Source organism: Halichoeres trimaculatus, unplaced genomic scaffold, assembly GCF_033239565.1.
Source record: "Halichoeres trimaculatus isolate MK-OKI-2021-1 unplaced genomic scaffold, fHalTri1.1 fHalTri1_scaffold_14, whole genome shotgun sequence".
Classification (NCBI taxonomy): domain Eukaryota; kingdom Metazoa; phylum Chordata; class Actinopteri; order Labriformes; family Labridae; genus Halichoeres; species Halichoeres trimaculatus.
The window spans coordinates 14,145,727-14,170,686 of record NW_027437192.1 but is presented as its reverse complement, the minus strand read 5'-3'; the positions used below and the strand labels follow the sequence as shown (position 1 = coordinate 14,170,686).

General features: G+C 40.3%; 1 protein-coding gene across 3 annotated transcripts; it reads left to right on the top strand.

Annotated features, from left to right (window-relative positions):
- The first annotated feature begins 1,099 nt into the window (after positions 1 to 1,099).
- On the top strand, positions 1,100 to 24,190 carry tpd52 (tumor protein D52). 3 transcript variants are annotated; one of them, XM_074686254.1, is made up of 7 exons: positions 1,100 to 1,522; positions 15,790 to 15,917; positions 18,143 to 18,291; positions 18,835 to 18,936; positions 19,816 to 19,857; positions 20,322 to 20,370; positions 22,368 to 24,188. In XM_074686254.1, exons 1-7 carry the CDS (start codon positions 1,504 to 1,506, stop codon positions 22,503 to 22,505), a joined length of 627 nt encoding a protein of 208 aa, XP_074542355.1. In that variant the 5' UTR covers positions 1,100 to 1,503; the 3' UTR covers positions 22,506 to 24,188. The 3 variants fall into 3 exon arrangements, with proteins under 3 accessions (XP_074542355.1, XP_074542353.1, XP_074542354.1); XM_074686252.1 differs by lacking the exon at positions 1,100 to 1,522 and adding an exon at positions 11,436 to 12,047 and having other exon boundaries at positions 22,368 to 24,190; XM_074686253.1 differs by lacking the exons at positions 1,100 to 1,522; positions 19,816 to 19,857 and adding an exon at positions 11,444 to 12,047.
- Positions 24,191 to 24,960: the final 770 nt, after the last annotated feature.

Sequence of the window (24,960 nt, the reverse complement as noted above, 5' to 3'; positions counted from 1 at the left end):
TGTTTTCAAAGCTAAAAAAAAGAAAAAAAAAATAAAATTCTGAAGTCAAACATGCATTTTAATGCCACAATGCTTGTGATATTAACTCTTGTCAAGTCTAATATGTACAGTACTTTCACTATGGACAAGGAATCATGGGATCAGTAGTAATGCTGAATAGGAAATTGATTTGAACAATTGAAAAAATCAACAGTGACTAAAAACACATTTTTGGTCCAATGGCCAATGGGACCATAAAGCTTATGGTATGATATTCCATTATATCAACATGTGTTTCAAATACTTTTCTGTTCCCTGTCTTGGATATTATGTCCAGCAGGTGGCACTCTTTCATGTGAACAACCGTCTCCTGGACTCACCGGGTATGTGTGTGATGTTTGGCATAGTTTGGTGTACAGTTTCAGCTCTGTCAAATTAAGGGCTTTGCACACGGTGTGTGAACAAGAGTGGGAATTAACCCATGGTTTGCTTGCAATAACTTGGGGATTGTATATCCAGCTGTAATCATTAAACTCCCAAGCCAGAACACATGCCCTGTCTATTTATGCCCTGGCTCACTGCAGCATTGACTTTTAACTTGACATAACCAGTGGGTCTGATTTGAAAATTTCGCTGCCCTTACCTTTCTTTTGGTACAAAATTAATGCAGGCTTGCATGCACCAGTAATTTGGTTTCGACCACTAATCAATCTTTTTAACTGTTTATATAAACAAGACTAAATTCTTTCCTGTACTACATATTATAAGGAAAATTATATGATCTCATCATGGCTTCATGGTAGTCTAACTCAATGAGAGCCCCCTGTCATAAAACAGTACATTTCTTGGTTAATATTAGAAAGATAATTAAGTTGTATGGTTTTATTCACACTTACACAAAGGTATGTCACTAGCAACTTCCAAAGAAAAAGTTGTTAAAAGTTAAAAGTGACGAATTTACTAGTTAACTGACAACTGAACATACAAAAGTTTCACCAGTTCAACAAAAACTAGTTTCCAATCAAGAAGACATACGTTAATCACCAAACGGCGCTGTTTATGCTCTGGTTCTGACCCCAAGAACGGGAAGAAATGTGTTTCAAATTTAAGAAATTTGTTTTTAAAAAAAGCCAAAGTATCAATTCCTAGTCTTTCTCAGTCACTTAGATGGTGTTGTTTCCATACAAAACGAAATCAACTCATGATTTTCATTTTTGAATTCAAATTCTATTTAGTTATAATAAATTGCAGAAATATGACGGATGTTCATGTTGGTGTTTTACAGTAGAGCCAAATAATGACGTGTCATTGACGCGCGCTGCGTTGTTGACGGTGTAAAACTTCATCCATGTGCTCGCCTCTGTTTACACTGGAACGTCTTGACGTCACAGCCAACCCCACCCCGGCGTGCGGCAGGCTGCCTGGCAACATGAGAGAGGGAGCAGGAAGAACCACTGCAGCCAAGTGAACAACCTGCTGAACTACAGCACTTAAAAAGTGCCAGAACCAACGCTTAGAGGTACAATGGAGGATGCAGAGAAAGGTAAATCATTTTCAGAAATTCCCCTCGATGAATATGGTGTTACTGCAATTGTTGATAAACAATATCTAACTTTTCAAGAAAGTTAGCAAACTTGCTAACTTTAGGGAGCGTGTCCGTTGAGAACATATGCTACTTTGAAATTCAAATAAAACCATCTCTAGGGGCAGAGATAAAAGTAGAGGCTTCCGAATTTACTTATTTCTGTCGGGTGCATCGAAACTGATTTTCAGAAATTTTAGCGGACAGCGTGTTTCTTGAAACAGCGATCATGGTTCTTAAAAATAACAAGGAAGTTGTTTGAGCAATAAAATGACCATGCTTTGATTAAAGATATTACATGGGGCTACATTGGCATAGAATTAGTATTTTAACCCAGCGTAAGTAAAATATGTTATTCTTGACAACACGTTCTTATTCTAAACTAATTGTACGACCAGGTCACACCCGTTTGACAGCCTATCACATGTTCTCTTACTGTCCTCACTATACCTGTTCTAGTCAAGTTACTCTACTAATATGGCTGTTATTTTTCCGGTAGCTCTGTTGTTTTAATATGTCTTTGAAAAACAGCTAAATTAAGTCATACATCAGTCGATATGTTACAGGATAATGTGCACAAAAATCAGGGAGTGAGTGTATAAACCACAGGTATGCAGTGGATTTATTCCACCTGACTTTCCTGCTTTTTTTTTTTCGGAAGCACCAACCTTGACATTTCCTTTTATGATCTGCAGCTGTCTGCCTTGTCATACCTTTTCACCACATCAAATCAATTTATTGTGTGGTTACAAGACATTTTGAAGACTTATGCGTTATACTCTTTGAAAAACTATTCTTCTACGTTTGAAGCAAAGTGACTGAACTCTGGTGGAAACAAGCAGGTGACTTATATTTGTTCACCTCACGAGAATGCCAGGTACACAAGGCACTGCCCTGACCTAATTTCCTTTCGGTTCAAATAGACTTCACCCTCCTGCAGATGTGTCATTTCCTGTTGTCTGCATTTTTCGTTTGGCCTCGAGATGAAAACTGCTGAAGGGAAAGACACAGCATATTTGGCATATTAAAAGATGTTGCCCTGGAGTAAAAGTTGGTGAAACTCATGTGGATGTTGTTGAAAGTTGCTCCATCCCGGTGGTGTTTTTCTGCAAAACTGTCTTAGCCGTTGTTTTGGGACTACTTGTCTTGTGATTGTGCTTCCTCTTTGAGGAGGTAGGTTTCCTGAGCACTGCATGCTTTTAAGGTTTTCCCTCACCACAGAACATTATTTCTGCTCTGTGTGCAACCTGTGCACCCACAGCTGAGACAGTAAATAAACCTAGTATCATTTTTATCCTCAATAAGTTGCTTTGAGCTGTCTTTGAACACAGTTTTGAAAGCAGACATAAAATTCTATTAAAGCATACTGCCAGTAGACTTTCTTTTTACCATAAAATGTTTAGCACAACAGGGAAATAATGTAATTGCTCGGGTTCTTATGATGCTGGATTGATGTGTCTCTTGGTTGTCTGTTAGTTTCACCTGCTGGCAGAAGTCTGTTATCATCCCTCCTACTTGTTATCTTTTAAAGCCATCATAGGAACTGACAAGTTCCCTTTTTATACTCACACTCTCATTACAACACACCCTGAAGCCCATTTATTTCCTCACTTTTTAGCGAGTACCCATGATAGCTATGATCTGGCACCATCTGTTCCTTCATCCATGTTCATGTTTTGCCCTGTCACCGTCACCTGTTGGATATCGGCTCGCTCTGTCACTGCACCCCATTTGAGGCTTAAAAAGCTCTCATGTCAGCACTGATCTTTCTCTTCCACTTAGTGTTTGTTTGCAACAACTTTTGTATGTGTTTGAGCTAAAACATCAAAAATAAGAGGATTAAATGGAGGCCTGGTGTTTCACAGAAGCTGTCAGGGTAGTGCTGCTCTGCTCTGACTGTGTGTTCGTACATGACCTCTCTGATGTCCTTATGCTTGTCACCCACTGCAAATGAATTACGTTATTTGGAACCTTTAGAAGCCTATTTCAAATTTCTTTGCTTTTATGACTCTATTTGCTTCAGTGTGTAGAAATTGAAATATGTTTTAGTCTTTTTTTAACACAGTTGACCACAAGGTACACATGGAAAACAAAACTCACCTTTTTTTTAACATATGCATGCATATACTTCACTGTATCCCTGATAACTAAGGCTTCAGGTCATAGCTTAGATCAGTAACTTTAAAATCAGACAGACAGGCTGACCAGTCATCCATGTTTTTCAACTCTCTTTCTAATGTGATTGATCGTGCACAGTTGCCAACATTTTTTGTCTTATTAGATTTGAACCACAGACAATTGAAAGCTTTCAGCTGTGTGAGCAGTCAGAGGAAGTCTGCTGAGATAACTTCCCCCCTGTAACCATGTTCAGCTTGTTATGGTCAGCTATACTATTTACTAACACAGAACCTTCAAAATAAACTACTCACAATAAGTTAGGGATATTCAGCTTTTGGGTGTAATTTCAGGTTGTCTAGCATGTAGACCATTCTGGTGTTAGGGGTTTTGAATTTTCTGATGTGTGCCTCTAACCATCACTCTTCCAGTCTCTCTGTCTCTCTTTTGTAACCTGCTGATGACACTCTTTGACACTCTAAGCTCAGTAGCAATTTCCCTCTGAGGACATCCTGTTTAAAGCCTTGCAGTGTCCAGGTAGTGATGATGGATTGTTAGGTGTAGCTGTTTGAATACAAATAGTCAATGAACCAGAACATTTAGTGGGCCAGTCATGGATTAGACACTTTTTAAAAATTTTTGTGGCAAATCACCTCGTAGAGATTAATGTGCAAAAAGTCTATTCAAAAATTAAGAGAAGGTCAATTTCAAAATTTGAGAGGCTTTTAGATATATTCTGAAATTGCACTGTATCGTAGGCAGTGCATGTCAACCTATTGTATGTCTGAAATGTAAAAGTCCATGTTGTGACAAAAGCAAGAAACAGCACACGTTGGGTTCTCAGACGGGGATGAGGCTTGTGATCAAGATTATCTTAATTTGACAATTTGATAGAACACTGCCAAATGAAAACACTTGAGCTTGTGACTTGTTTGCTCTGGCAGAGTTGTTTGGGCTCCTTTTCTCCAAAACAGATTCCCTTCCAGTTTGATTCATGTATGGAGTTATTAAACGAAAATTCACAGCAGAGTTGAGGCATTTGTGTAAGAAAACAATATGGCTACCGCTTTTATTTCCTATACAGTGCCAGATCAAAGCAGTTGTGATTTAAGGCTTGCTCTATTATAGATCAGGTCTATACCTTGTTCTTTAATTTGACAGACTAAATAGCCTTATATTTTATACCTTATTTATTTACTGCTTGGTCACGCATCCACATTTCTTCTCTACCCTCTGTATCATCATGGCAAAATCACGCCCGATGCTTACACAGACACACAAACACATGCACATGTGTGCACACACAGAGATTAGAACACTCAATACAGCGGACAGAGAGTCGGGAAGAAAAATGTTGCAACCAAGGGGCAACATCCGGGAAGTGAAAATGAAGCCTATGTGGAAGTGCTAAAAGTCGCTGTTCGATGAGAATCCGCTTGAGGCTGGCTGCAGAAAGACCAGAAGTCACGTACACACCCAGCCATTAAAACAGACTTTAACGGCATCAAAAAGCATATTTACAGCCTGGTTCAAAAGCAGTTTGGGTCCGAAATGCTAATTTCACTATTGGCACACACTGTACAGTGAGTGAATTTTTCCTATCTCTGGGGTTTAGAAGTTATTAGGATCGTTTGATTTTCCAATCAGAGGCACTGCTCCGGTCACGTGACCCCCGGGGGCCCTGGAGCTGCTCCAAGAAAAACTTACAGCCGGATTGGCTTCATTTCACAGTTTCAGGAACAGACGGGTGATGTCGCAGATGCTTCGTCCATGTTTTATACAGTCCATGGTTGCAACCACCATAAGAAACAGAAAAAATCTTTGCCTGTAATAAAGCACCCTTTGGCCATCTCTAGGACCCTGTGATTTCCACATTCACAGAATCGTGAGTGGAATCACGGAATTGGTCGATAAATACAGAATTTACTGATGAACAGGGGATATCGCGGAAATTGGCATAATGTGACTAAAATGCTGTCATCGCAAGGATAAGGAGAGTTTATCTGGGGAAATGTGTGTATCTCCAATTGCATCTCCTTACAAACGCCCCCTTCCCAAACTAAACAACATATCAAATCAGCTACTTGAAACACCAACTAAAGTATTCACATAGGATTAGTATTACATGGGGGGGTCTGTTAGTTTTGGAATTACCCCCCGATGCCAGTTGTTGGTGTGGTGCATTCGCAAAGGACAGACAAAGCCACAGCAAATTCTGCCAACATACTATTGACCGGAAACATAAAAGTATGTGTGACGATTACTTGTTGTCCAAAAGCCATGTGAAAAACAAAGAAAAACACTTTGCTACTGCTAATGCTAGCCAGGCACACCTGCACCTACGGACAAGCGTTGCTGCTTTTACAATGCTATAATGTTTTGACAGGAAGTACTGGGCAAAACTCTGCAATGATGCATTGCATCAATTAATTTAAGAGTTTTTGAATCTCATTAATGAAAGTTTTATTCACTGATACATAAAGCACACACTGTGGTGGTAAAATCAGAGTAAAAGGTAAAAAAATAAAATGGAAAAAACAAATTTGGACAAAAAATTGAAACAGATTCCATAGGGCCCTATGTCTCTGTGAAGATGGAAACCCCCATGCAATAAGAAAGTACAAGAATTGTCAGTCATACACATTTATGCAGTGGGCACTTCATGTCTTGTCTTTATGGAGAATCTTTCGTTACTCTGTGATATTTGGCCAAGCAGAGGTCTCACGACTGTGGTACTGCTGGCATCAGATGTCTTTCAACATTTCAGAGAGGAACTTTAAGCTTCACGGTCAGATAAGTTGTGGTTTTGTTATGAGTTATCAGTCACATGTTCCACAGTTGTTATTAACTCCCATCTTCTTCGTAGATTATTCTTTTGGGGCTTCCGACCTTTTAAGGACAGAACAGCTTGAGAGACAGGAAATGAGAGCTGAAAGTGAGGGAAGACATGAACCGAACCATTTCGGGATAGATCAGCGCCCTGGTTTATTCCCTTTCTGAGAATAAATCAAATTTTTTAGAGCTACACGAAATTGAAGGATGAGTGACGCAAATACTGATTCCAGAGAGTAGTCCTCATCCCTGTTGGCTGTTGCACATCACTCCAGAGAATTTCACAATGTCTGTGGAAATCTTTAATCCAGATAAATCTCAGGGTGTGGATGTCTAAGGCTGTTTTTGTTTCTATTTTTAGACAGGGTATGTTTGTAGTAAGTTCAGAGAATTAAGTGTTTTTTTAATTGGTGATGAAAGAAACTTCTTTACTTTACTGTTGTATCAAACTCAAGTAGTTTTAGTAGTAGGCCGTAGAACAGCAGATATATGCTCACCCTGTTTGCCAACACAGAACAGGTGGGGACATCCTTGTTTCTCTGACATTCTCTGGTTTGTTGGCTTTCAGTCAGGTATCAGTGTATCACAGATCTGTTCAGGCATCAGCTTAGTCACATCATTTTGACCATGGCCTCTTTAAAAGTCACGGATCATGGCATTTCTCCAATGATTTAGACAAAGATGTAATTTTACAGTATTCTACGGTTCTAAAGTTTCATTCAGCAGACGCTTTTGTCCAAAGCGACGAACAACACAAGCAAGAATTTAGACAGAAAAGAAAACCTTTGTTGGTGCAACAAAGTGCTACAAGTTATTTGGCGGCAGGTGCTGCAGTATTGACTTCTCTCTTAATGTACAATACATAGGGTTGGGAATCGAAAACCAGTTCCCGTTGAGAATCAATAAGAAGTGTTTCAATCCATCGATATCGTTAGCCTTTGTGCTTAACGATTCTCTTATCGATCTTTACACTATGCCAGAGCTGCAGGACCTTATGTGACTAGTCTGCCGCAGCTTTCTTAGCTTGGCAGTTAGCTAACGTTTCCCAAGATAACCCTGTTTAAGGATTTCTAGCTTGAAATTTTACTGAGGAACTGAATACTCAGAGAAATCTACATTACTCTCTGACAGGAGATTCCTATTCAATACATTAAAAATAAACAAAATAGCGCTAGCTTGATGCTAACGTATACAGGAAATTGCATTGATACGCTAGCGGTTAGCATACAGCGGTATAACTTTGGCTCAGAGTAGAATTTCAACTTTCATCACAGAGGCATATCACAGTTACTCTTTTTAAACAATACTGAAAACTCCACATACTTTGAGGCAAATGAAAGAAAAGTTAGGCTCATGGTTGGCGTCATAACTACACCAAGGTTCCAAACAACTTAGAATGATACTATAACCACTTTGGGACACTAGATGGCCTGCTTGAGTCAATAACATATTACAAAACTGTACATCAATGTCACATGACGTACAATTTTTACTAAATTCTTAATGTTTACGCTGGGAGATATCAAGATCCAGTGACCAATCACATATTTATTCACTTGAAAAAGAAGGAATTGATAAGGGAATCAATAAAAAATTGAGAATCGATAAGGGCATTGATATCGATAAAATCTTATCAATGCCCATCCCTAACAGTACATTAAGAACTTAGCTGTACTCACTCCTCTGTTTTCCCATGATGCACATGTCATGGGAACTTTGTGGGCACTTTTTGCTGCTTCCTCAGTCATCCATGTCTCATGACTCTTGTTTTCGGCTAATCATGTGATAGAGTGTGCCATGAATAGTAAAGTAATGGATCTCATGCTGCGCTTCATTAACCACTTGAAAATGTCCGTGTGTCCGGAGTTACAGTCTGGGTGAATGAGCGCCGTGGATTGTTTTTTATGCTTTTATTCTTCTGTTAATTTAATAACAGGTTGTTATCAAAGTAAATGTATCGCTTTGAAGGAACGTACCTCTGTTATTTAATAGTTTGTCAAACTCAATCATGCCAATGATATTTTTCTCTCTAACAAGGATCACATGAATCAAAGTCGCAGAAATCAGTGGCTCCACAGTCAGGAGGCCTGCAAAGTGGAAGTAATGTTCGGTATTAATCATGATGGAAAAAAACATTTCTCTAGCTGCTGACAGTTTGCCTCTTCAAAACTCAGAAGACTCAGAGGAAAGAGAAACTGACCACGACTCATTGTTCCTGATGTGGCCGTGTGTGTGTGTGTTTGCATGTTGATACTTGATAACTTGGGTGATTGTAAGTGTGTCACTTCCTGGACTGGTTTTGCTGAGTGGGAGCAGACAGATCAGGTAGCAACACAGTTTTATAAGACTCTTGATTTGGATTGCACAACATTATCTAAACCTTTATGCACAGATTGAACTTTTCCTATATTTTATAACTTAGATTGAAAATCAAAGCTCATCCACTTTGTCGTGATTATTTGTGGAATTGGCAACCAAGTGCTTCAGTCCTTCCAGTGACAGGCCCTGTCTTCTTTAAAGCAAAGAACTTCCTTGATTATAGAGGCATCATGGATTGACACTGGAATGATTCCCTCTTTCTGTGAACTGGTTTGTGAGATATAGTAACATTTCGTATTCTCAGCATACATTCATATGTGTTCACTGACGTGTGAACCAGAGGTGTCAAACTCACAGCCCCAAAACCATTTCATACAGCCGGCCACTTGGAATCAATTTGTGGTGAAACCAGCCTACCGTGTTCATGGCGTGGCCCACTGTTGGGACCAGTGATTGAAATTTTTGATTTCCTAGTTGACCCTGAACACTGAATGAACCCAAGCAAAAACAAAAAAGCATTTGTCATGCTGCCAACATCTTGAAAATGTTGTTTAATCAATATGTCTCTTTGTAAGGCCAAAAGAAAGGTTGATTTCAGACACGGAGTATTCCAGGAGAAGTCAGAGAATGGTTGTTTCTGTGGAGTTTAAGGAGGATTACACCTGTCTCGTACGCAAATACAAAGTTGCGGGCTCACGCGGAAAGCAGTATGCAAAGTACCAGGGAGATGAGTGGACACAACAAGCTGCACAGCTGAAGAAAGAGCTGTCAGTGCAACAAATGTAACCCAGAGAGCAAAAAGGAGGCAAATCAAAGAACAGGTCCAGGCTTAGTGGTGTTTTCTACAAGCCACACTGAGGGTTTCAACTCCCACCTCCCTCAAAGTAAAGGTGCAATTTTTGTGGAACACCTGAGGTGGCCCCTTTGGGACGAGACTGTATGCTCAGCTGCCCTTTGGCAATATGAGTCGGGACCAGAGCAAAGTGAGATAACACATCAGGATTTTAAGCTTTGAACATGGCAACCCTTCCACCATTCTACTTTTCCTTCTTCACTGAGGTCCAAGGTTATAATAGTTTTGGATTTGTCATTATAGTTTAGTTTTAGTTAGTTTTGACATTTTATTTTCCATTACAGCTTAGTTTTAATTAGTTTTAGAGCAGGCATTCTAGTTTTTATTTAGTTTTGATTTTTGCAACCAGGCTTAGTTTTAGTTTAGTTTTAGTTTAGTTTTAGTTTTTTCATACCTTATCAACCAGGTGCAGGATTCAAAAAGGTCAGAGTAAATATTTTGTCATACTGTTTATTTTCAAGTCCAACATAGTGCACACTGCTCAGTTAATGCTAATACCGAAATGGTGGCTGCTGCCTTAAACACATGAAAATAATATAAATTTAGTATAAAAAATATAAGCATCAATCATATAAAATAATGTTGACATAAATGACATAAAAATAATATTAACATAAATTATTTAAAAAATGATATAATATGAGCTTCAATAAATAAAAACTTGGACTCTGTAACAATTAAACTATTACAGATGCTCTAATTCATTGCTCCACTACGTTTCGTCGCAGCACAGCGCACAGCCAGTCAGTGCAGTAAACAAGCTCATCCCTATACGCCGCTATTATGGTGCTGTGCGGCACTGACAACTGCCGAAAACTGTCTTAAATTGGTTGGGAATATGTGTCGGCTTAATTTAAATCCTAAAGGCTATTAATATTGTCAAAAACTATAACTAAGGGAATTTTGTCTGTCATTTTAGTTAGTTTCAGTTAGTTTTGTGAACACAAGATACAGTTTTAGTTTACTTATCGTTCTTGTTTTCTTTTCTAGTTTTTATTAGTTTGACTTCACTGCAATGTATTTTAAATTTTAGTTTTTGTTTTTAGTTTCATTTTAGTTAACTATTATAACCTTGCTGAGGTCTTGAAAGGTTGAAAAGGTTATGCTCAGGTGCTCTCTTGCTCGTCTTGACACCCAGTGAATGCCCTTGAATGGGATAATGTTGTACACCATCTCCCTCTTTACAGCATGCATTTCTGTCTAGTTTCCCACACCTAAACACAGATGTGTGACACAATAAGATTGCTTACAAAATAGAGGAAAAATAATGTCAGGATTGGTAGTTTCTCCACCCAAAAATTTAGACAGTGATCCAGAAAAGAAGAGTTTATTTCAGAGATTATGATTTGGAGCAGGGCAGGTTTTACTTTGAAGTATTAATCAATAGTTTGTGCTTCAGTCGTCATCAGATCAGCACAGCTACATGCCCTTTCATCACATGTAGGACACTTTCCCTCAAGGATGCACACACAGCAGCAAGTGTAGCCTCTGGCACCCTCTCCCCCTCCGCTCTGGCTGACTAGCTTTACTGCTGCTGCGAGCTGGACCGGCCACCCTGGATTATCACTTGGCTGTAATCTGGGCCACTGCAGATTATGCTTTTCATCTAATGCCCTCTCCAACAAGCGTCACGTGACAGGCCCACACAAATGGGTACTCTTTTTATTTCCTCCGTGGATGACAGGCTTGATGATGACACGGAGAGAGGGAGAGAAAGACCTGCAAGAATTGAAACCGGTGTGTCACGCAATTTCACCGCACAACTAGCTTTGGTCAGCATCTACAAGCGACTGATGCTTAGAGAATGGCTTTGGGATTGTTTTGAGATTGCTGTGAAGAAGAGGAGGTTGTGTGTGAAGGGGAGTGTGTGATGTGACAGCTGGGTGAAGAGAGCGGTAACTTCCTAACAGAAGGACAGGAGCAAAGGTTCACAACGTCTCGGCCTGCTGCCCACATGGAAGAGGAGAAAACCGGCTTTTATGAACTCTTATCTGACCGTCTGACTGACAGACAGCCATTACAAACCCTTCTTCTATAAACACACACACACTTGGATATTGTGTCTCTGTATCACACACACACCACGGGAGTGCGGACGCTGTAAACAAGGAGACACTGAGCCAGCACGTGCCCGGATCACATGCGGACAATCAGCACTCAGCTGGCTCTGCTGAGGTAGTCAAGGTGGTGGCAGGGAGGCGGTGTAGTCTCTCCAACCAAACATCGGACTGCAAGCTGTAAACATGGAGCCCCTGGAGGAGTACCACTCTCCGTTTGACTTTGAAAAAGGAGTCAACACCAGCTACCTCTACCTCTCCCCGGTCCTCAGCGACACGCCGCCTAGCTCGCCAGCACTTCAGAGCAGAGGTAAAACCAAGGAGGGGAAGGGGCGAATGGGTGGAGGGTGTGATGACTGTGTTTGGGTGTGGGTGTGTTTGCCGAGGAGAAAAAACATGAGTTTGGATCATTGAATAGAAATATTTTTTTTGGGGGGGAGGGACAAAGCAGTGTGTGTGAAAGTGCTCAACCATTTTCAGTTCATTGTGCATCGATAAGAAGTTGTGTGAGAAGTTTCTCAGATATTTTTGAAGATTGATGAAGTTGTAAATTACGATTATTTGGTGCCAGAAAGTTTGTCAGAGCATCTTTCATAGTCTAATTCGATTTGGGGAATTTGAGACCACACAATATCTGTGACGAACTGCAATATTTTGTGCTTTTTGGAGTGAAAGGAACCAAGTATTAGTTCATCAACCAATGCAAAAGAAGTGTTTAGTGTTTCTGGATGCTAATGTAGCCATTATATGCTAAAATGTGTATATTTGATAAAGCTTGTTTTGGAGTTTTACGGCAGATGTCCCCATCCCAGTCTCAACCGTCTGATTGGAGCTGAGCCTATCACCTCACTCTCTGTTCCTTGCACAGTTTGCAGCAGAACACAAACTTGCAAGTAACTCAACATTAGCAACTCGGTCATTAAAAATGTCAGTGGTGTGGAAATACTCCCAACTTGAAAGGAAAAACTGCTTCTTGCAAGCATCAAGATTTCAAGAGGAAGTAGCTGAAGAGCTGCGTTCAATACTAACTTAACATGTAATAGGCAAAAAAATAAAACTTCTTTGCCAAAGCGACAAACTCTGAACTTTGAAGGAACAGATTTATTTCCAAGGAAGTAAAAATGCCACAATATTCCAGATGTTTTATCTTCTTTCTGAGCTTTAAAATTTTAATTATGACTGCTGTTACTTTGCAAAAGGTGTTTTGAGCTCTGACATTTGCTCCATGCCACTTCCAAGTCTCACTTAATACTGATTTTTTATTCAAGTAAACCTATAATATACAGCACTAAGTGGATCAGGCATTGTTTTCCCAGCCATTATATTTGAGGGGTGCCCCGCCCCTCAAGTGTTTTTTCTGTCAGCTCTTTTCTTATGAGATAGTTGTGTGAAATCCTGTTAGATCAGAGGTTTGTGAAAAACTCAGACCTACCACGCCACATTCAACGTCCAATAAATCACTCTTTTTCTGATGCTCAGTTTAAACATCACTTCACCTTGTCTACACGCCTACATGCACTGACTTACTGCCGTGTGATTGGCTGATGAAATATTTGGGTTAACAAGCTTTTCAGCAGGTGTTCTTCATCGAGTATCCAGTGAATGTATTTCACTCATAATTACTGTAAATAGTTAAAATGTATTTTACAAACATAAACCATCCTTCAGCCTAAACTGTAACCTGTTCCTTTATCAACTGTTGCTCTGTCAAAATAACAGTGCTTTTATCCAATTATGTAATTATTAAATAACATTAGTTTGGCAGACCTAAATGAGCGCCTGTAACACAATGAAAGAGATAATAATGTGCTGTCAGTGAGTTAAAATGAGTCCTTTCAGGCATGCTGGGAGGTTGCTCTGGATTTGACAGCTAAATTGAGTGACGCTGTCATGGGGCAGAACATGTTCGTCTTCGCGGAAATGAGCTAAAGTAGAGGGTGGAGCGGTGAACGTGGGTGGGTGTGCAGTTTGATGCAGCAGGCCAGACTTCCACCAACACCCACCCATCAGCTCTCTTTTTCTCTATCTGTGTCTCCAGTTTGCATGTTCCCCTCTCTTGCTCGAGGCACCCTTTCATGGAAACACACCTTTAAGGCATATACTAACTTCACAGCTACCTACATCTGTACACACGTCTCACTTTAAAGCCGACAGGAATGAGAAGCAGGATTTAACATAGATAAATCAAGCTAGAAGCTGGCCTACTAAACTGTTGCTGTAACCCCCGAGGAGATTGAGTTTTACTGTGATATTAAAAGCTCCATTAAAATGTAGGTTATTACCTCCACCAAGGAGGTTATGTTATTGGGAGAGTTTGTCTGTCTGTGAACAACATAACTCAAAAAGTAACAAATGGATCTTGATGAAACTTTCAGGAAATGTTTAAAATGAGATAAGAAAGAAGTGATTACATTTTGGAGGTGATCCGGATCACTGTCTGGATCCAGGTTTTTTTTAAATGATTCTTTATCATTGTGAGATAGGGCCATTTTCACCATATATGATAAATGGTCGGATTGCTTTGCAAAAGAATACAAAACAAGATCACCATAATTCCTGACAGATGTAGAAGTACGATTAAGATTATGGCAATATTAAGATCCAGGATATGAAATATTTACTGGGTCATCATAATTTTAACACTGTCAGGAAACAAATTATCCAACAAACCTGCAGCTAACACCAAATTGTAGCAGACAGTCTGCTGAGTAAAGGGAGTATAACATTAAAGTAGGACTAAAGTGTTGCGTGACAATCACAATATGCTTGTGTCTTCTCTGATTATTTAGTTTAGTTTCTTGCGTGTTGTGACGCAAGAAAACTGTAACTGAAGACACCCACGCATAACTCGTCTCATACCCATGATTTAAATTAATCTTCATTTCCGAGTTGAAAGTAGCCTCAGCGGCAGCCCTCTGGACCCTTGTGTGGACATTCCTTTGTAGCTTTCCGTGGAGTGAATTCATCTCACTCCCTGTGTCTTTGGTATGAAGTTATGTATCGTTTAGAATATTTTCAAGAACAGGGAGTGTTTTGGCTGGGAGAGAAGGAGAGAAACTGTGATTGGAATGAGCAGGGAGGAGAGGGTTTGGGGCTTTTGAGGATTGTTGAAGCGGATCTGAGGTTCATAGATCTGAGGATGAACAGAGGTCTGTTTATCACATCTTTCTGAAACTTTAAAACAGTTTATCACTACTGCCTGACTTTATAAGTGATGATATGATGCACTAACCGCCAGAATACAGAAAACGATTTGGATAAAAGAAACATTTTTCAGCTCTCAAGCTTTGATTTTTAGCGATGTAGCAGGTAACCCAGATTTTTATACAACACTTGAGTTCAGAGGTCAGTAAACACTACACAGCCAGTGTTTTCATGAAATCTGCTCTCAGATCTGTTTATTTTTAACTCCTGGGCTTTCCTCTTGCCTAGATCCCATCCTATTTCACCTTCACTCCCAATCCCTGAAATTCCAGGAAACGCCAGATAAAAAGAGAAAGGACTTCAGAAGCACGTTTGTGTCTCCTTCGTCCTCACACGCTGTTGTCCTTTTAATTGACAGGTCCTAACAACCCCTCTGCTCCTGTGTTCTCTCACGCCGTCTCAACCCAGGATGTCTCCATCTAGAAAGTTCCCTGTATTATTGATGCTCTGCTGCTCCTGCTGGGCACCGCTCTGTCAGAGACAGCAACATCAAAGACCAGTGTGTGCACTGTATGCTTTGTGAGTCTGTGTGTCTGTATGTGAGAATGAAAGAGGGAGAAGTTGTTTTTACAACACTACAGTAGGATTTTTTTTCCCTTAACAACCTTTTCATCAAACAGCATCTTTAATATCTTTTAGTTTCCTGATCATTCTTTACAATATCTTTCACTTTTTCTTGGATTTGACGTTGAACATCAGCCCCCACTGTTCCAACTATTCACTGTCACACAGCAAACACGACGCCTACATCTGCACATATTAAAGCAACAGTGCGCCTCAGAACTGGCTCATGTCTGCCAAGAGAAAGGTGTGGATGAATCTAACAATTGTTTTGTTTCCTCTCCCAGGTTCCCAGCAGCATCCCGACTCAATCCCTGAAGTGGGAGAGGATGCAGTTACATCTGTGGATCCCTCTCCTCCACCCCCTGCCATGACAGAGGAGGAGCGGCAGGAGCTCCAAGAAGAGTTGGTCAAGGTGAGGGGGGGGTTGTTAGCTGAAGTCAGGGTTTTTAAAACACTGCTTTGATCGCTGTTGTTGAGGCTTGTGTCACCATCATGATGAATAATATCTGCTTTGTGGGTCTTTTCATTTACAAGGATCAGCCAACGTGCTTAATTTGGGTCCCATGTTGCCCCTGTGGCTAATCCAATCGCCTATTACTTTATTTTCCAATTTGTAATTCCCATGACAGCCAATATCACCAGCAGCTTTGTGTGTTTTTGTAGACTGTCACTAAAAAAGTTTAAACTTTCAGCATTTGGAGAACATTCTGCTCGATTAGTAACAGGATGGCAACCACTGATTATTTCTCATCATCAGTTATTCACTGATTATTTTTGTTGGACTGATTGACAGCTTTGTACAGAATAAGACAGTAAAGGATGACACGCTGACGACAGTTAAAGTAGTCTTTGTGACATCAGCCACTGGTTTATCAGAAGCTTCTAGTTAGCATCTTAGCAATTGCAATGAAGTTTTTTTGGAGCCAGAAGTGACCATATTTAATTAACTTTAAGAAAAAAGAAGCTGTTGTGTTGCAAGGTGCTGAAATTCAGTGCGTATTACAAATATAATTCAGCGTTCCAGGTGCTCATCGTTCAGTAAACTTTTTTTTTACACGTTTGCACTCATCTCCACTGGCTCCCTGTCTGACTCAGAATCATCTTGAAGATCCTTCTCACCACCTACAAAGCTCTCAATAACCTCGCTCCCCCACCTTGCAGACGTCCTTTAACGTCACTCCCCTGGCCACAATCTCAGACCATCATACACCAACCTCCTGACCCCCATCACCAGGACTATGCACCGTACTGTTAGTCGCAAAGCCTTTGCAGCTGCTGCCCCAACCCTCTGGAACTCACTTCCACTGAACATTCGAAACTCAGACTCACTTCTCTCCTTCAAAACCCAGCTCAAAACCCACCTCTTCAAATCAGCTTTCACGACTGGTCCCCCATCAGTATAGTCTTCCTTCTCCCTGTTTCTTTGTTCGTATTTGTTTCTTTTCTGTGAAGCGTCTTTGAGAATCTTTAAAAAGCGCTTTATAAATCTGATTTAGTATTATTATTATTATTACCACTCAGTATGTTTACATACAGCTTAAGAAATCAGACTATGAGCTTAGTCCTCACGATATTGGACTATTAGAATGTATGTAAACAGCTTAGTCAAACTGAATACAGACTAAGCATAGCTTGATTGACACATCTAAATAATGCAGTGCTATCAGACAATGGCTGGGCTCGGCAGAGCCTGGAACACCTCAGGGTTCAGCTGGAAGAGATAGTAGATCAGCATGATTAATAGGGCTGTGTGTTTAAACAGTCTATGGCTCCAAAACAGCTGACAAACACTATGGCACATACTTAGATAAAAAATATAGAGAGCTGCTCTCCTCCATCAAACAGTAGTTTGATACACCTGTTGCTTTGCTTATCAAAAAAGGACACAGCGCCACCTGTTGGAGCGGAGTGAGACGTTCTCACCCAGAAGTTTGATTCTCTTTTCTGCATGTATACCTGACAAGACCTGACAAGTCATCGTACTGACTGTCACTTTTTGATCACTGACCAATCAGAATCAAGAAAGGGCGGGACTTCTGATACCAGAGTTGTCAAAAGAAACTGCATAGGTTCATATGGAGGAGAAAGTCACCAAATCTTGATTTTCAGAGTACAGTTTTTAAGTCTAGAGCTGCTGCTGTCGTGAAGACATGATTTATAGCATTTTAAAATAAATGTCACAACAGAAAGTGGGGTGCCATGGAACAACTATTGTAATGCAAGCAACGGAAAAGTGCATATCTCACTTGTATTTTTTTGTGTAGGCTGTTTTTAAGTGCTTCCAAACAGAAGTCTCTCTTTACATTTTACAGTTTCCAAGAAGAAATTGGCTTCAGTAATCAGAGTCAGAACCTTCCACAATTTTCATAAATCTATTTTTACCCTCAGAAATTTGCTTTTTTTTTTTGACCGAACATTTATTGGTCTTGAAAATCTAAAAATGCCAAAATTTGTGATAAAAACCATATCAGCCAAAACAAACAGAAACTTTTCCCTGCAGAATGTGTGTAAAATATGACTCACTTAAACAACCACTTCATGGTATTATTCACAAACTTGGTTGGGTCTAAGACTGGTCAGTTAACAATGAAACCTTGATGTTTGGTATTCCTCTTTATGTTTACTTGTTTTGTGCAGGTTGAGGATGAGATCCAAACTCTGTCCCAGGTGCTGGCAGCTAAAGAGAAGCAGCTGGCAGACATAAAGAGGAAGCTTGGCATCACACCTCTTAATGAGCTCAGACAGAACATCACCAAAACCTGGCAGGAGGTCACCGGCTCCAATGCGTAAGTCCTGTCCACTGAGAGCATGAAGAAAGCGCTCAATAATCCATTTACAGAAAATTTCTTTTAATCTCTCAAATTTTTGCCTTCTGATTTGAGGCAGTTTCACATTTTCCTTCAAACCTTTCATAGCAGGTTTACTTCATGACCAGCAGCGTTATAACCCACCAACCCCTACACTAAACATCCAAGCTGAGATGAATGTTTTTCTTTATCTGAATTCATTGAAAGTGTTGTCAACTGTCAGCCCTGCTGATAGATGACTCTCTCCTCTTCACAGCAAAGATAAAGATGTCTTTGCTTTTGACAAGTTGCCCGTGGCCCTTATAAAAACGTTTGATGGTTCATGTTGGAGGAAATGAGCAGCATTCTGATGCTTTCAAGCTTTTTTAAAATGAAAAGAAAAAAAAGACATTGAACTGTTTAGCTCTGGCCTTGATGCTTCTCTCCAGTCTTTGATCTCATAGTCTCTTTTCATAACTCTCATACCCTCTCTTCTGCTGCTCTCTCCCACTCTCTATGTCTGTGTTTCTTCATCTCTTTCAGCTACAGAAGGACTTCTGAAACACTGTCTCAGGCTGGTCTGAAGGCCACTGCAGCGTTCTCTAACGTGGGCTCCGCCATCAGCAGGAAGCTGGAGGATGTCAGGTGAGAGAAAGGAGAGACATCAGAAGTTAATTATCTTTTCTTTTACTATTTTCACCAAATGGACGGACCAGATTATAGTTTTTTGTTGTCTGATTGTAGTTGCTTGTGTTTAACTGCAATTGAATATAACAGTACTATCAAATTAGGACTTTAATAGCCAAATTTAGCATCATTCTTTATTATCCTCTTATTTTTAATGAGTACATACTTTATTAGCATGCTGTAGAGCTAATTTAATGATTTCTGTTCTCAAATATCACTAAAGCTACTTCTCCTAATAAAATGTATAACAAAGCATATTAATGTAATAATACCAGAAGCAGATTGTTCCATATAAGATGTAGACCCCCAGTTGACCCCCCCTCTCAGATCCTAATCTGTCCCCTCTCCTGTCACCCTCCTTCTTCTCTCTGGATTACTGAGCTGCAAACAAGATTATGAGACTCCACAAAGCAGCAGTGTGCTGAGAAAAGCAGCCCCACAGATGAGCCTCATCAACACAGAGCTGCTTTAAGGAAGAAGGGGGGGGATAGTGAACAGTGACCTGACAGGGGGTCTGAGAGGGTGTGAGTGTGTGTCTGTGCATGCCTCATGGTGGTTTTGTGTGTCATGACAAGATATTCCCTCATGTTATACAGGATTAGCACATGCCGAGTGTGCTAATACACAATTGATCTTAATGGGATGAAGCAGGATTTATAGGATTTATGCACTTTGAATTCTGGCTGCTTGAACATATAGAGGAGTAAATGAGGGTATAGACTTTATGTTGTTCGGGTCTTTCTCTTGTGCTCTGTTGTTCTCTCTGTGTAAACGTGTCTGTGCTCTGCTGAGACGATCACTAACGCTCCCTCTCTTCTCCATAATGCTGCCGGATAGCATACGCTCATTACAGCACTCAGCTAGTATGCCTGTCATGAGGTAAGGGGGAATCAAACTAGCTTGATGTTAATGTTGGCTGGCTTACAGATACATTAACACCTCAAAGCTACAAATGTTGAATGAAAGCATGAAAAAGGTAAAGGCTGCTTCGTGTGTTAGTGTTGGAGGAAGAGGAGTTTATTACAGCATGTAGAAGATCACAAGTGATGATAAGGATGGTAATTCAGGACAATGTATCAACTCAAGCTAATTCTTGCTTGCTTTTGTGAAAACCAACTCCACATAAAACCTTTCTGGTGCACAACAGAATGAGGTCGGCTTAGAAATCTGTGTATTGTCTGCGTTAAGTGTCACGTAGCCTGACCTCTATAGATAGTGCTTCTTTATTTTCTTTAAAAGGACAGACTGATGTCTGTCTTCACTTTCCCAAACTTTTCACCTGCATGTCAAATCAACCTTTGAAGACTTTGTGATGTTTTTTCTTTTCATTTCATCTTCAACAGGAACGCACCAACTTTTAAGTCATTTGAGGAGAAAGTGGAGACTTTGAAGGTAACGTCCACCGCTTGAGGCCATGTCCACACGTAGCTGAGTATCTTGGAAACCGCATATGTTTTTATACATTTAGGCCTGTCATTCACACAAAATCACAGTTTCACCTCACTAAAAACGATGTTTTCTGAAAGTTTCGGCCAAAGTAAAGATTTTGGAAAAACTCTCAAACATCACAGCTTTGATTGACCAGTACTTGTTTCACATCAGAAAAACACTGCCAAATATGGGTTTGGCATGCTCCAAGCCGCACCTTTTGGCAGATTTGCCTGGTGCGTGTGGACGAAAGTGTTTTTAAAAACAAATGAGAGGGGGATACTGTTTTTTGAATATACCCGGCTACGTGTGTACAGGCCTAAGACACACCACCAAAGAAGTGTGCAGCACAGTTGTGAAAAATCCAGCACAGCACTTTTGCTCCTGTATATTGGTGATTTTCTCAAAGGTCCCATATTATGCTCCTTTTCTGCAGTTTGATATGGATCGTTGATGTCTTCATGAAATGGTAATAACATGTTTTGGTCTAAAAAGCCAATAAATGAAGCACAGCAGCATTATTTCCAGGCTCCCATAGCCCCTCTGTTCAGAACAGTCTGATTTAGTGGGCATGGCCTTCATATGTAAATGAGCCACCACTAATACCGCCCCGCTCTTTCACGTCACTGTGGCGCCATGTTAACATGACAACGAGTGCACAATGTTTGGAAAACAGCAAGGCTTGTTATCCGTAACATTACAGGCTAAAACGACAGGCTAATCGCAGTTAAAGTTAGCATCCTTAAGCTAACACAGAGACAGGGGGGACACTGAGGAAAAGCTCTTACATCTGCTCCACAGCACACAGCATTTAAAATACTCACATTTCCAGGGTCCCAGGTTTGTTGGTCGATGGTTGGTAATGCGCCTGGATTCAGGACCAGTCTATTTGCTAGCCCTCTGTTGTACCGTCCAAAGTTGGAAAAGCAGTCCGTGAAGTGACTGGCACACACATGCACAGTTTTACTGAGTGTAGCTGGCACATTTCTTTGATAAATGAACTCTAGCCACTTAGACTTGTCTTCTTCCAATATGGGAAGCTTGTGCATGGAACTATGTGGCTGTTTACAGCAAAAACCAGAGCAGTGATGGCAGTGATGGCTGCTGGAGCAGCAGTGGGGAGGGGAGTAGGTGGGGAGGGGGTCCAGGAGTATCTGCCCTGGTGGACCAATCAGGTCAGACTTGCTCCTGATTGGTCAAAAAAGGAAATCGCTGACATTGGCAAATCCCCAAATTCTAAACGGCTCGTTTTAGGTCAGGATTTTACATTCACAAGCACTACTAAATACAGGTTTTGTCATTAAATATCACATTTTGTGGGCTTGGAGGAAAGCCAAAGACCCACAAATGTCACTAAAAGACTTAATAAAGTGATTTCTGCACAATATGGAACCTTTAGAAAAATGCTTTTTGAGTATTTTATTCCTTTTATCAAAGTAGACGTCAAAACAGTGGATAGAGCAGGAAATAGGGCTGGAAAGAGGCCAGAAACTTTTGCAGTATTTGGCACACAACCTACACTGCTTGGCTGTACTAGCGCCCAGTATTTGTGATTTTTTTACCCTGATTCTGGCCCATAGCAGCTCAGTCTAGTCTGCAAAGCTGGTTAGATGGTCTGCCCCTCAGCCTGACTCGATTATAAACATCATGCTTTCAATCAGTGTGTCATGATTCAATGTAAAGCTCAAAGGTTACACATAGGTCACCACTTATCTAACAGGAACTCACTTTCAAACTGCATTTATTTACATCTAAAGGGAAATTATGCAACTTTTTCTCCTGTTTTCCTCCCCACAGTTTGAGTCTGTGTTGTAGAAACTTAATTTTTAATCAACCTTCAGCATTATCTTATAGAAGGGTTTTTACTCAGACTTATTTTCTTTTGAAGTGTCTGATTAGCTGAACGAACTAGTGCTAAGTCTTAATATATTCACCTGTTATATTTACATTTCCTTTTTTAGACTAAGATGAGTCCATCACCATCCACTACCACCCCCACCAGCAGCCCTGAGGTCCAGAACAGCGATACTCCCACCACCACCGAGTCTTTGCTCACTCAGCCTGAAGACTCGCCCGCCCCAGAGACCACCATGAACTAGCCCGACCCCTCCCCACTTGACCCTTTAACCCCCTCGGACCATCAGCACTTGCTCTCTAAACTTTTTTGTGCCAGTCCCTCTTTATAGGAAACAAATTACTTCCCCCAACCTTCTTTGTGATCTAATTGTCTGGTCTTTTTCTCTGACACGTGCACTCACTTGTTAACCGGTGTGGAAACTGAAAGTGTCGGCTGGGGGGGCAGCGGGCTCGTGGTCTTGTGCTGATGGTTTGTGTTGAAGTCTTTTTCTGGCTCACTGTGGGAGAAATCCTCCCAGCTGTATGTGTTTTTTTTCTTCCTCCTGCACTCCTTCTTCTGCCTTGTCTTAACCAGCAGATGCCAAACACGCTCCTTGTTCACTTAGCCTCTGTTAGATTAACTCGCTTTAACATTTTGTGTTTGTTTAAGTGTTGAAATTGCACAAATTTAAGAGATTTACAAACTTGATTAGCAGAGGATTTATTCTTCATCCTGGGCTGTTTTTCTTTTGGCTTCTGCATGGCCCTTTCAATATATTATTATAAGTTCCTGTGTCATTTTGGCCTCCATTTTTGGGGCTTTCTTCTGTTTACTATGGGTTACTATTTATGGGTCAATCTAATTCCTGTGCGCTACACACAATTTTAGGTTACAACATGTCAATAAAAGAGTCTAACACTGTTCAGGATGGGATGGTACACTTTCTTTTATCACATACTGATTGAAAACAAACTGTCTTTAGCTACTGATGCAGCCACACCCACAGCAACAGACTCCACTCTCAAAGCTCACCACACAGTAAAAGCTTTTCTCCATTGTTACAAGTGTGTCACAGACTTATCTGCCTGTTCTGACAGTTAAAGGAACATGGCTGAAATCAGCCACAGTGAGACCGGGCGAACACACACTCAGCCCTGACCCGAGGTGAGAGTGAAATAAATGTGTCGCTTCCAGTGCCAGAGTCAATATTTAAACACTTGTTCGTTGTTTCTGTGTGGAAGGTTACACCTAACCACACCCCCACCCATGAACCATACTGGAGTATACTTAAAACACTGAGTGCTGACTGTTATCTTAACAACTGTTACAGAAAAATATTGATGAAAAGAAATTTTAGCTAAATTTTCCTGGAATGTGCAAATTTCTTTATTAGCCTGTATTCACAGCGTAACTGTACGCCTCTTTTCACTGGAATGATTGACTGATACCATGACATTTCAGGTATTCCTGCTCCTCGGATGATAAATCCTACTTACTTTTTATGATGACCTGACCATGTGTTGCCGCCATGAGTTTTTTTTTTCTCCCCCAAAAAATCAAGGGGGTTTTCATTTTTTTTTTCACATCTTACAGAATAAGGATCAGCATTTTGTTCAGGCTCTCTGACTCACACCACAAACATTGTCTACTAATGTTCTCAGCCTTTTGTTAATCCATTGCATACAGAGTGTTCAAGTTTTGCATAACTGACTGCAAAGCAACAGATGAATGAGCATGAGGATTAAAGACCCAATGTCACGATGAAGAAGTATGCCTTATTTGTGTGCACAAGGCATGTTAAGTACACACTTCTAACAGACAGCTGCAGTCTGCACAGTCAGGAAAGTACACATTCAGGATGTAGGATGAAGGTCTTTATTTTTTGTCTAGGTTTTGTGTCAAGAAGTTTCCAGGAATTTGCCAAACATGATTAAACTCTTGGTGATCGACCAGTTTATTTGTAATCTTTTGAAATTATATAGAAATATAATTTATTTATTATTTTCTTGAAACTCCCAAAACTGGAATTTAAGCAAGTGTTAAGATTTTATTCATTGGCAAAAAAAAAAAAAAAATCATCTTACTTGTGTGCCATATTTACCCGAAAAGTCCAGAAAAATGTCTTGCCAAGATATCAAGATATAAAGAGACAGAAATGACGCCTTGAATCTGTGAAGGTGCTCAGGAAAAAAGGTACAATCAGCAGTTTTTTTTTCTTCCTTTAAGCAGTTTGGATGTAATTTTTGTATATAACTTTAAGTAGGAGATTTTTTTGGGACTAGTTGGTGAATGTGGCTCAAATTAAGTCTAATAAGACAACTTTGGAAATATAAAAAAACACACGCTCAGACTTTTTCAGACAAGTACACATCTGAAATCAAATTTAAAAGCTGCTTAAAATCATTCAGTCACAAAGCCACACTGTTCTGGTGAACTGAGACACACAGGTTTACAAACTCAGGTCAAGTTTAACTTTAAAGGCAAATACAATATATCTGTGTATCAGAAGAAAACTTAGTCATTATCAAACAGAGGACACAAAGGTTTAACAGGTTTCTGACTCTGTGTCTGTGCTCCAGGGCACCAACAGCCTGGTCAAAGTCCTTCCCTGTTGTCTAAACCTGATTATGGATCTTTAGTCTTGACATCTGAAGTAGATTTTCACACAGATTGTTGATCAGTGCAAACATCCACAGAGCTGGTCTAAGCTTTAAGTT

What these genes read in the sequence shown, in the direction of transcription:
- tpd52 (XM_074686252.1), top strand. Translation starts at nt 11,924, where the DNA reads ATGGAGCCCCTGGAGGAGTACCACTCTCCGTTTGACTTTGAAAAAGGA. An exon ending in TCCAAGAAGAGTTGGTCAAG is followed by an intron (nt 15,918 to 18,142) that starts GTGAGGGGGGGG and finishes TGTTTTGTGCAG; the next exon opens with GTTGAGGATGAGATCCAAAC. An exon ending in GAGGTCACCGGCTCCAATGC is followed by an intron (nt 18,292 to 18,834) that starts GTAAGTCCTGTC and finishes CATCTCTTTCAG; the next exon opens with CTACAGAAGGACTTCTGAAA.